At 36.3% G+C, this 13287-nt stretch overlaps 1 protein-coding gene across 1 annotated transcript; it reads right to left on the reverse strand.

The window, feature by feature from the left end:
• Window positions 1-3564: 3564 nt before the first annotated feature.
• Window positions 3565-12249, reverse strand: LOC113235987. The gene is made up of 4 exons (XM_026471910.1): window positions 11962-12249; window positions 7165-7253; window positions 4737-4958; window positions 3565-3911 (listed from the first exon to the last, which is right to left on the reverse strand). Exons 1-4 carry the CDS (start codon window positions 12247-12249, stop codon window positions 3737-3739), a joined length of 774 nt encoding a protein of 257 aa, XP_026327695.1. The 3' UTR covers window positions 3565-3736.
• Window positions 12250-13287: the final 1038 nt, after the last annotated feature.

Raw genomic sequence — 13287 nt, forward strand, 5'->3', positions numbered from 1 at the left:
AGAGCCCAAAGGGATAGCTATCTAGTCTATAATAGGGCTCTACCCGTGCTTATTAAGTCCCCAAGGAACGAAATAAGTTATGTGTACAAATAAAACAGTTATTTCTCATACTGGCAGAATGTACATGTTAACATTATTAAACAAGCCATAATGAATTACATTGCTGTTTGAATAAGTATTAAAACAATTTTACTTTATATTAAAGTAATAAGTTACGCTATTTTTAAATAAGTTGACCTTTGCCATTATTTTACATAAAACTTTTTTGTATTTACCGATTTTATCACGCAAAGAGATATATTTCTAATAGTATTTTCTTTTTAAACCGTATTTAAGCTTTTTGCATAATATTTTAAAGTTAATATACAATTATAGGTTTGTGTGTTACTCACCATCTGATACAGGCACAAAACCTACTTTGTCGTGAATACAATGATCGTAGTCGCTAGCGATCAGGTCAAATATTTTTATAGGTATTTCTTTTGTTGGGATCTGGATGTTGTCTGACTGGTCGATTAATTCTGTACCGTATTATAACTCGGTATTGACTTTAATATATATGAATGAAGTTATCATTGGCAATTAAACAAATTTTTCCGGATCCAAAATCGCCTATTTTTGTTTTTTCAAACAAACCAACGTTTCTAGCACTTTACAGTACGGCTAGCACGATAAGGCGCGACTTTTGCGAGAGCGACGTAAAGCGCGAGATCTCTAAGTGAGAATAGCAGCATTTTTTTTTATAAATTTGACCGCCATCTCACCTGATGGAAAGTGACGATGAGCTCTCACACACTCTCGCCTTGAAAGGTCCAAGTTGTAACGTTCAGGGAACAAGTCTGCAGGCAGGGAATTCCACTTCATAGCCGTTTGTCATATAAATGTGGAAACATATCGCTTCATGCGAATCTTTGGAATATCCACAACATAGGGGTGGAACCCTAGCCTACGCCTAATCCCCCGGTGATGGAAAGGGGAAGCCGGAATTAAATCGTGTAATTCCATCGCACACTCCGTGATATATCCTGTCAAATACCGATAAGCAGGCAACTTTACGGCGGTGTTCAAGGCTCTGCAGCTTCGCCTCCAGTATCTCGCGTTTTATGTCGCTCTCGCGCTAGTCGCGGCCTATCGTGCTAGCGTTACTGGTCCCATGATAACGGCCGACTTAAAATGGGTAAAAAATAGTTTAATTTTACTATGTGTGATAGTCGCGAAAACCTAAGAACTCATTTATATAGAATATTAGTATAAAATATTTATAGTTCTTTTTGTGACGTGCGCTGCACGATTGGTCATACAAAATTGTCAAGTATTTTAGTTGTCGCTAGCGAATATCTACTCTATAGAATCATGGTAACAGTTTTTTAGGCTCAATTTTTATTGTGTTGGAACGGAATGGACGCGAATTTTTGTAACTATATTGTACATAGTGTAATGAACTTTATCGTCATTTGTGTAACGTATAAACTAGGTACGAGCCAAAAATCACGTCGCGCGTGTTTCGCGGGATTCTAGCGAGCGCTCGAGAACGCTCGCGTATTCGCAAGAAGTGGGCAGTGGCGCGAAGGCAGGCGCAGTGTGATGTCAAACGTCGACGAAATACTACAGCTCGCAAGGCGCAGTCGCGAGACAGTTCGCGAATGCTCGAGCATTCCAGCGGCGAAATTGACGCTTCCGTTCCATTCCGTTCCGCTTCAATATAAATTGAGCCTTAGGGTTAGTAACTTTTTTTTTACTACAATGTTTTTGGTATCGGTTGTAGAAATTCGTTCAATTTTATGCGACGAAACGAGCGTAAATGTAACATCACAATTAGTTTTGCTTAAGTTTGTAATGGAGACGGCGAAAAAAGTTTTAAGTCCATTTCGATACTTCGGGGAAAACGACACGTTCGTTTTTAAATTTGTAATTTGGTTTTTACACTCTTTCTACTTTGAAGTGTCGTATTGTAGCAAGCCTTCGTTTTAAGTCGTCCCGACGACGAGCAGTGCGTCAATATTATTGTAAAATAACAAGTACGGTAACTCTAGGTTTGCACAGCGAGGGTCGTCCCATTTATTATAAAATGGAAGCGTTCGTTCGGCGTCTAAAAAATGACATCAAATGTAAACGTGTTTATTTTTGTGTTTGTGGTAATTTGAACAAGATTGCCTCATATTTCTAAATTATTCAACATTTCATTTATATTTCGTAATCATACTTCATAATCAAGTATAATGCAAACAACTAATTTAAACACTTATGCATTGGCGCTTAATCCTAAACTTGATAATCTTTATGCGGAGTTCCGCAAAGTTAGTTTACTTTGTTGAATTAATAAGAAAAGAGTTGGCAGTCGGTATTTTACGAAGTATCTACTGTTTAAAAATCTGCCTGATGAGGAAAGATATAATTCAAAACTAAAATTCAGAAAAAGCATTCAGCGCACCCATGATTTACGTACGATGAACCAAGATCATTAAGGGTCGAAACACAAAAGTGCGAATAGGCGCGATGCGAATTCGCAACGCAGAAAACTGCGGCGCGAATTGCTTCGATGCGATTTCTAAAATTTTATTTTTAATTTTATTTTTACTTTCTAAAATAATAATGCAGCAACCCTACTCTCTAAATGAAGTTTAGCAGCAGTAGAAAGCTTGTGAAAGAGTTCGTCCAGGTCACTGCTGCCTTACCCATTTCAGCCGCCAAGCAGTAATGTGACCATTACTGGATTTCGGTTTTGAAAGATGAGGGTACTGGTGAAATTACAGGGACTCGTCGACTTATGACGACGTATGAGTGACAGGCGCAGTGGCAGTGCCCCTCAGATCTTTGCGAATTAAAGCTCTAAATGGCACTGCAATTGTTATGGACTGGCGTGTAGCTTACCACCAGACACATGATCGTCCCGTCACTTGATATTATAAAAAAAATAATAATGTGACAACCCTACGCCCCAAGTGCAGTGAAGATATTTACGCCCAAAAGGCGGGAGTTGCCCTACTTGCTTTTATTATATGTCTATACCATAGTGACTCTAGAAGGCTCATAAACGTTTGTCTCCGTTCTTGAGTTGTAGTGACATTGTGCGCCTAGAATTTCTATAACACGAAGAGACGAGAGTCCGCTCTTTTTTTATATGTATTAAAATTATATTTTACGAAAATATTAATTTATATAATTTACTTATTATGTCCATCTGTGATTGATCCCAAAAACGCGTGCTTTTATATTATGTATTATTATTTTATACTATCATTTGTTAACGTTAGAATCTCATTGATATTCCAATCATGTTATCCGTGCAATATCAAGTATGTGATATATTTTTAAGATTTTGTTTCAGCAAAGTGCTTTGTTTTTAACAAAAGTTGAGAAAATTGCTATAATGCCATTAGGTGTACGTTAGACGTGTAACTGAAAACTTTTCAAAGCAATGTTTAATGCGAAATTGTTTAAAACCTGCAAGGTTGAGGTATAAGTTTCTTTAAAATACTGGATACCTGTCGCTGCCTTATACAATGACGTAGTATTGTAGTAAATTGCAAACATGCAGCCAAAGTTTCGCTTACTCTGCTCGTCGCTGTATGCTTAGTTCAAAATCGCAGTATTCTGCAATACTGCGTTATTGTATAAAAGCAGCGAATATGTTTATAGCCTAAAATAACTCTGCCGTAATGATATTAGAGCAATTTTGTTAACTATTTATATTTAAGTTAGTTAAATTTTAAGTTAATGCCACGGAATGTCCGTTCTAGGTACAATAGCGTGACAACCTGTTGTAATGTTGGAAACCATTCTCATTAAAATTACATTTTACACAGTATCTATGATTTTTTGTTCCATCCCAAACACAATCGTAGTCGTAGACTGAAGGCCAATCAATGCTATCTTCAAGGTTTATTGGTGTCCAGATCGGGTTCCAGTACCTGAAAAGGGATATTCATCATTGAATTGGACTCACTGGCGGTTTGTGGTTTTTAAATAAACATAAAACAAAGACAAAACAATTTTAATAAATAGTTTTAATTCAAATATCGAACCTCAAGTTATAACCCGACAGAATTTTTTTTTTAATGGAAAATTATTTTTCCATCTTTTACAGTTGACGCTAAGGATACTGAACGATGGAGCCATTTTAAAGACTTTTTTACATGATTCGTTTTTTTTCCGTTGTCCAACCATTTTAAATTCCTTTATTTTTTTTTCATCCTCTAAGATTTTAAATCTCGTTTACTTTGCTTATAGCTATACAATTTATTTCATAATTCACACTGAAACGTAAAAGATACATATAACCGTAACATATGAGCCTTCAAATTATATTTTTCAAATATTTCAGAAATTTTTCCGGCTAAATTTCCACTAGGTATTTGAAATTATTTTAGAAAATTACTCAGTTATAGTAGTTATACTTAGTTTACCTTGTAAGTACAAAATGTAAGTAAACGCTTACCCGCGAAAAGCCAAAACAAAGGCCTTAAACTTACGGGGTTGATTCCAGGAGTTTCGTTGCCAATGCCTTTGTAAATATTACTGAGACTCAAAAGTCGCTTGACGTTAGACCTAGGCAAGTGTTCAGTAGAATCTTCAAAAGGCATTGTGAAAAGAGCTAGAGCCAACCTAGCTTAGAATTAATTTTTCTCAACAGAATAAAGAACACTCGAAAAGAAAGTCCCTTTTTGAAAAGTTGTACTAATGAGTGGTATAATTGGTACCTATTAAGCTTAGAATAACGACACAAATAAATATACTTAGGTACTTTCAAGTCAAGATTCCGCAATGCTTCTTCATAGTCCAACAAGCCAGGATCATCAGGAGCCCAGACGCGGCATTCTTCGTCAAAGAACTTTCTCATCTTAAGCTCCAACTCTTCGTTATAAAGCGGACGTACACGAGTCGGGGTGGTCTCGATTGGTTCTGGGCTTGAATACTGGAAACTGATCCCGATATCCATAGAATTATAAATTACTATGCTGGTGTAATTACACCACACATTTATTTACCACAATTCTATGGTAAATAAATATACACATTTAACAAACTAGCAAACTATAAATATATATAGCGACATCTCTCGCCAGGACTAGTAGCTGTAAAGGTACTAACTGGGTGATAAAGCTTTCATAGGTTTCTCATCGATGGCGCCGACGCTGCGCTGCGTTGGTTTTTCAACGACTAAAAAGTTTAAATCTTTATTGAATATCAATTCAATAAAGATTTAAAACTATCATGAACCATGCGAGTTAATGTGTATGTGTGTGCATTGAGTGGCCACAATGGGCACTTGCAAATACAGTAAGTAGGTTGGTACTCCAAATTATAGGTTGAGTCCACCAGGATCCCCTAGCTAGAGGATCTTATTGAATTCAGCAGTTCGTTAGAATCCCCTAAGTTAAATGTATAATAATAATAATCTTTATTGTTCTCTCACAAAGTCTTAGAATATTTAAAGTAGTGACTTATCTAAGTAATGTTATATTATTAAGTCTGTGGGACAGACTGGCGTCCGTACTAGGAGACCTGTATTACAGATCACGAGCCTCTCCACACTCCGGACCAAAGGTAAGTAAGTACACTCGAACTTAGATAACTATAATCTTAGTGAACAGTACTGGACTTAGGCGTGAGGTGAATGTGTGTCTGTGTGGGGGTTAGTGTGTGTATGGAAGGGGGTGTGTGTGTGTGTGTGTCTGCGTGTGTGCAAAACCGAATTAGCCATAAGGAAAGAATAAAGTATATTAATTCGATACTAATAATAATTTTAAGTTGGAACAATTAAGAGATTTTCAGTTTCGTCGTAGTTTAGATTTTTAAGATAATTAGTGATAACTCTTTTGCAGTTGAATTTTGTGAGTGGATAGATTTCACTTATCTTATTTATTTTATTATACAAGTACCCACCCACAAAACGGAAACTTTTTTGTGAAAAAGCTGTGGTCCACCGAGTAGAGGAATGACAGACGTATGTAAAGTTACAATCGCATTGCGACAATAAATAATTACTTATTGTACAGATCGGGTGCTCAGTGAAATATATCGTACTAACAATTGTAGAGAAAGCTGTAACTCAGGTTTAATAAATTGATTGGCCGTGAACGCCCCAACATCATACAATTGTTAAACGTTCTGAAAAGAGATTCTGAACAAAAGCTACAAGTCAAGACAAAACGCAAAAAAAAATTAAATTGCAAATAATAAATTCTTCCAAGTGGTTTAGCACTCAATTTGGACAACTTAGGTATCTACAAATTTCAAGTTACGTAGATACGTAAGTAGATGCTCAGTTACAGAAATTTTGAATCTATAGGCGTCCCTTATTACAACAAGATCATGGTTGAATTTGATTTGTCAGGTAAAAGTCGTCATTTATTCGGTTCTAGTTTCAAATAACCTCAGTATAGAGTACTAAAAAAACCGACCTCAAAAGTACGTGGAATTACGTCTATTTGCTAAGTTTTATTGAAATATCCCCTAGTGCGCCACTATACAGGACTTGACACAGGAGATAATAAAAATCGGTTCTCACTACTCAAAGTATATCGAGAGAAAAACGCCTTGAATTGGAGAATAGCAAAATCAACCATTAAAGTAATTGCTCCTAAATTAAAGTTAGGCGCTATTTACAATAAAAATGAATTTTAACGTGTGAACAGCCACCCTTGGAGGTGGATGATTTTCTTCAAAATGAAATGGGACCACTATGGAAGTACCCCCTTTCCAACAAAAAAATAATCATGAAAATCGGTTCACAAATACCGGAGTTATCGCGTAACATACATATAAAAAAAAAGAACATACAGTCGAATTGAGAACCTCCCCTTTTTTGAAGTCGGTTAAAAAAACTAGATTTAGTCGGTCCGCCGTTTCAAAGTTCTAAGGGTTGGTATTTTGGCCACGCTGTAATAAAATTATTCCGGTTGGCAAATAAATGTTTTTATCACGATGACAAGCATTATAGTGTAAGCCTTCGACAAGTTGAAATAAAAATCATTTTATAATGTCGAGAACCACAGCCAATAATTTAAATTATTGAATGCAGAGAGATAGCTGACTGCACTCAAAGTCGCGAATGAGACGGTTCTAGTCGCAACATTTTAGGATTAGTCACTCTAGCATGTCAAGTGAGTTAACTTATTACTTATGATTCATGTATCTACTAGAGCAGTGGATGGAATTTACCTTTCAAGTGAAGTCAGGTATTCTGATGGAAATGTATCGAGTGCCTCCCGCATCTGCGCAAATGGGTCGCTGATTCTTCTATTCCTCAGCTGCAAGAATATTCAGGTAAAAAAACATTAATATTAGAAGGAATCTCGATTCCCTACTTAAGCTTAAAAAAGAGGGCTGCCTTTTTTTGCGCGCAAAATTTTACAATTGAATATTTTTCGCCATAGACTTGTAACCTTTGATTTTATGATCTCAGGTCACATATTTAAATCGAAATTTAAATTTCTCACACTTGAAGTATGGGCCTCATAAGAAGACTCAAGGTCACTCAGCGGGCAGTGGAGAGAGCTACGCTTGGTATTTCCTTACGTGATAGAATCAGAAATGAGGAAATCCGCAGGAGAACTAAGGTAACCGACATAGCTCGAAGAATTGCTCAGCTGTAGTGGCAGTGGGCGGGGACATAGATAGGAGAACCGATGGCCGTTGAAGCGGAAAGGTTCTTCAATGGCGGCGCACCAGACGACACTCAGTGGGTAGGCCCCCCACCAGGTGGACCGACGATCTGGTGAAGGTCGCGAGAAGCCGATGGATGCGGGCAGCGCAGGACCGATAGTTGCGGGAGTGATGATAATGATGAAGTAATAAGGCTACATCGGCAAAATAGTAACGAACGAAATTAATTGGTAACTTCTTGAGAAAAGTTTAATGGAGGATGGAGGAGATGGAATCATGGCCTAAGCGTAACTGAGAATATTGTCTGGTTTATATATATTTTTTAATAATATTATTATTGTTCATTACATGTAAATTAGTCGTACATAGTCATAGTCATACCATTTTTTTAAAATTAATCTATTAAATGTTATTAATGAATTCAACCGACATAATTATTAGTATCCGATGTTTATCGTGGCGATTGTTTTGTTGAATTGGATTATGTTGAAAAACGATGTCTCAACAAGGTCAGGCTGAAAATCAGTACCGCGAGGCATACAGCCACAAGGATTTATTTATTTATTTATTTATTTATTTATTTATTTATTTATTCATTGCTTGCTACATGGTTTTCTTAGATCTAAATTTTACATTTTTTCCTTATACATATAGCACACCGGTAGGGCGTTGCAACATCTGAGAGAGAGCACACTTTACAATATTCCATTTACATATCTATTACATTACATGTCATATTTATTGGCAAAAATTATACATTACTAAAATAGTCAAGATAATAATAGTAATTAAAAAAAAAAAAAAAAAAAATTGTCGTATAATTACCCAATATCAAAAATAAAATTATACTGAATTATAGGATTATACTGAGCCTGTTCCTACCACGCACTGTTGTTGTTCCCAGAATATTGTTATATTATTATGTTCTGTACGTATTACTGTGTGTGGTAAATAAATGTTTAAATATCTGTAAAAATACTCATATAAGAAGATCCAAAAAGCTAAATCCATAGTTACTTCAGCTACTTTCACAGTCTAATGACATACGGCATTTTGCTTTGGGGTAATGCAGCCGATATCAATAGAATCTTTGTCCTGCAGAAACGTGCGGTTAGGGGAATTTACAATCTGGGCCCCAGAGTATCTTTGAGAGATACGTTTAAGGAAATTAATATTCTTACACTAGCGTAAGAGGAATAGTACCTAATCTCTTTATGAAAAATAGTGAGAGACATAACATTAATACGAGAAATAAACACAAACTAGCTGTTCTTGATAGTCGTCTTCACAAAGTCACAAATTCATTTAAGGGGTAATGTATACGCTTCTATAACAAGATTCCGGTTGATATACAAAATTTGCTTTTCACGAGGCTTAAAACTATAGTGAAACTAAAACTTGGTTGACAAAAATCCGTGGTAGTAACCCGTTTAGCTCATGGAGATAGTCTCGATCTCTGATGTTTGAAAGCAAAACAAAAAATATATTGTAAATTTTGAATGCGTACGAATGTTATTTACAAAGAGCGACCACTAGAGTTTCTTGCTCATTCTTCTCAGGGGAATCTGCCTTACGAATGAGCGGTAAAGTTTAACGAATGTGACGATCTAGTGTAATAATGCTTACCTATGAAATAAGGATTATTTTGATTTTGATGTCATTTCATACCCACGATACCACGATTACGTTTAACTAAGGTAAATGATTCCTTTATGGGGAACTGTAACGTACTTACAATAAAGTTCCGGATACTCAGAGTCGTATTCTAGAACTCTACTCAATGCTCAAGTCAGGATTTGAGTATGGTTTAAAGCACTCGAAATCATACTCAAGTCCCTGCCATTAGGGTCGTATTTCCAGTGCTTGTGTTTCCAGTGCAATCCTGACTTGAGCATTGAGTAGAGTTCTAGAATACGAGCCTAAGATTATCATTTCCAATGTTTACACTTATGTTAAAAGTATTTTAATTGAAAAGTCATATTACAAAATTTAAAACTACGTGTTAGAATTGTTTATTCTCTAGTAGTAGTACACACATCAAAAAAAGTTTGCGATCACTTCGAAAAACTGAAATCTTGTTTGTTGCTGTAGATTATATTATGATTTTTTCTTCTTTTTAGATTCTTTATTTAAAAATGAATTAGAACATAAAACAATGACCCCGTTCAATTGTTTTTTCATATAAAAAGGCTTTCAGTCCTAGCTTACGCTCATTCAGAAATCTGATTTAGTCAATTATAAGCGATTCAAGATATTTTTCGCGGAAAGTTGTGATTGAAAAAATGCCAAGAGGATTATCAGAGGTTTTACGAGCTAGAATAATAACTTTGAGGGAAGAAGGATACACCACGAGAGTGATAGCACGCAGACTTGCTATATCCCAATCCTGTGTCGTGGCTACGTTGCAGAGGTATTACGGAATGGGGAATTTAGCTGACTGACCCCGCAGCGGTCGCCCAACTGTTTTGACAGCTGCCCAAAAGCGCTATATTAGATTGCTGGCAGCCCGTGATCCAACAATCAACGCCACTAAAATAAAAGCAGAAGTCAGGGCCGCCTCTGGGCTTGAAGTTAGCACGCAGACCGTTCGCAATTGCTTGCACCAGGCTGGATTACGAGCACGGAGGTCTTGGCGAGCTCCGCTCAATTCCCGGCAACGTCAATAACGAGATTGCAGTGGGCTAGACTTCGGCAAAATGAAGAAGGTGAGGACGAAGACATTTGGCAAAACTGTCTCTTCATTGACGAATCCCGAATCAGCACTCATCCAGATAACCGACGTGTCCGTGTCTGGAGAAGACCAGGCGACCGTGAAAGACAAAGAACTGCCACTGGAACAGTTCAGCAAGGCGGAAAATCGGTGTCCTTTTGGGGTGGCATTATGATTGGAGCTAGAACGCCTTTGATCCCGTATCGGGGCTTCATGACAGCAGACATGTACAAAGCAGTTGCTATTGATGATATCGTCAGACCATTCCGAGTAAACCATGGGCACCAATTTGTACTGGTCGATGATAATGCGCCCGCACATCGAGCTCAACGAGTCAATGCTGCTCTTCAAGAATACGATATCACACGATTAGACTGGCCTGCCGGCTCGCCCGACTTACACCCAATAGAGCACGCGTGGGATGCTCTTAAACGAGCAGTATGCAACCGTGAGCCACGTCCCCAGACAGTTCCAGAGCTCAGGGAAGCCGCTATTGAAGAATGGGATAGGTTACCCCAGGAAATGCTGGATAACTTGATCCTCAGCATGCCCAGGAGGATCTTCGCATGTATTCGAGCCAGGGGAGGAGTTATTTTATATTGAATTCGCACATTTTAATAATAAATTGTTGTTTAAGTTTAATTAAACAGTCTTTTTCTTTCTATGAAATTTCTATTACTATTACATTATGATTAATGGCTCAATTTTTTAAAATAAATAATAAAAAATAGTTTTATATTCTAATTTCAAACAGGGTATTCCTATTTAAAGAAAGCATACAACATAGATTTTTTCTTGATAAAGTTAAATTTAAAGAATTATAAGAGCTTATGCTATTGATCGCAAACTTTTTTTGATGTGTGTATGTACTAAGTTCCACGTGGAACAATTGTAACCTTAACATGTCATATTTATTCCCATTAGTTTCATGTAATTTTAAACTATTTTTACAACTGAATTTTCTTCCTCATCAACTCTTTAGACGTTCATTAACCCCATTTCCAAGATGGACAAATATTTTAACGATTATTGTAGAACATGCGATAACAAAACTTTTATTCATATAATTTACAAATTTGTATTGCACAGCATTTAAGTTTATTTGAAAAAGTAGCCCCTAGAGTTTCTTTCTAGTTCTTCTCACTGAAATCAGCAGATTGAATGAGCAGTTGCTTGAAAAATGACGTTTTCTAGTGTAAATTTATTTTACCCATGGAATAAATGTTTTCTTATACTTTAAAACGAATTTCTAGTTTATTGTAAAATTCAGATTATAAGTACTGTCATCTAATTATACGCGAACTAAAGTCTAATATTGGTATACGGTTTTAATTTTAAGAAAAATGACACTGTGTTGGATTCTACATTCGGCACACGTCACCGTTCTCAAGTTTTAGGCATTTGGGATTTTTTTCCATTAGATCCGAAAGGTTTATTGGGAAGATTTGTGCTCTCTTTTTTTGTAGATTCTTGTTTTGAAAAATAACTAGAGTTTAGTGCATGGACACAGAAAATTGCGGCTTGAAGAAATGCCCATTTGTATACCTGCTATGAATATGTAATACCTTGTCAAAATTCAAAGAATTTATATCATAAGTAGCACCCATTTACCTCTATATAAAAATTATAGAAAACCTACTCACCCTTCTGTATCTATCGTAGTCGATCTCAGAATCCGTCATAGCTCTCGATAAGGAAATACTAGAATCAGTGCTAGCCGTGCCTTTTCTCGGCAATGGAAATAAATAGTCGTCAATGCTATCTGAGACCAAACTGTCACCCGGAAGTTCACTCCTGATTGTCGAGATTTCGTCCAAATCTGCGTCCACGTCGGTTGTTAGTCTAACATCATCAGGAATCTCCAAGTCGTTAACAAACTCGGAGCGATTTTTCGGAAGAGAATTTAAAAACGATTTGAACATGTAGGCCATTATTAATACAAATTACTCGTATGCTTTTTTGGAATAGTGTTCACGTAAAAATATTCCAGTTTAAAGGATAACTTATTGCACAAAATTTCGTCACATAACTACGTTCCACGAGCCACGTGTATACCTCGAATCGAAAAGCTCAACAAAAGGTCTTGTGCAATTCGAACAAAGAGTTGGCGAAAGGATGTTTGATCGATATGGCTTCCTACCTACGTGAGACCAACCACGAATTTATGACCTTATATGTTTAACTACTCGGCATTTTTTTAAAGAACCGCCTTACATCGTTAAAATCACGTACCTAATCTTATTACGAACAAGAACAAGATTTGTAATGTATGGCGCAATCACAAGGATGTTTCGAAATCACGTAGTTGAGATTCTGTTCTTATGTACAAGTGGATAAGATTCACTAATTATGACGCAAAAGTAAGGATATTTCGAGCAATGTTTGATCGATGACTTATCTATACGGATTTTATGATCTGTTAAACACGCAATGTCATAAAAAAATTGTCCTTGGCCATGTCTTGCGAGTTTTTGTAATACCTTCGAGACCTTCTAGTACTATAACTCGGAGTTGTGTTACTTGGGGTTTGTTATTATTTGATACGGAGTAAACAGTTTTAAAAATTATCAAATGTTTTGAACCACTGATCCAAAGTACACCTCAGCAATGCCGACAATTTCATACGTATACAAAGTTTAATATTTCCGGCTGGTCAAATATCTTATGAATTAGCCCTTTGTTCCTTGTCGTTAGTGAAACAAATTCGAAGAAAATATTTGCTTGGAATTTAATTTTTAATATTTACATTTAAATAATGCTTTAGAAATTACCTACTATACTAATAAACTGATATTACATATTTTATACACAAAGTTTTTGCTAGATCATTTTTAGGCTTTTGCGAAAGATGTGTTCTGTTACATTCAAAGTCAAAGTCAAAGATTATTTATTCCATAGGTAAAATAAATTTACACTTGAAAACGTCACATTTAAGCTTAAGCTACTGCTCGTTCACTACGCTGACCTCC

Source organism: Hyposmocoma kahamanoa, unplaced genomic scaffold, assembly GCF_003589595.1.
Source record: "Hyposmocoma kahamanoa isolate Upper Pololo Valley unplaced genomic scaffold, ASM358959v1 88, whole genome shotgun sequence".
NCBI classification, from domain to species: Eukaryota; Metazoa; Arthropoda; class Insecta; order Lepidoptera; family Cosmopterigidae; genus Hyposmocoma; species Hyposmocoma kahamanoa.

What these genes read in the sequence shown, in the direction of transcription:
- LOC113235987 (XM_026471910.1), bottom strand. Translation starts at nt 12,249, where the DNA reads ATGGCCTACATGTTCAAATCGTTTTTAAATTCTCTTCCGAAAAATCGC. An exon ending in ACTACGATAGATACAGAAGG is followed by an intron (nt 7,254 to 11,961) that starts GTGAGTAGGTTT and finishes ATATTCTTGCAG; the next exon opens with CTGAGGAATAGAAGAATCAG. An exon ending in CTTGACTTGAAAGTACCTAA is followed by an intron (nt 3,912 to 4,736) that starts GTATATTTATTT and finishes ATCCCTTTTCAG; the next exon opens with GTACTGGAACCCGATCTGGA.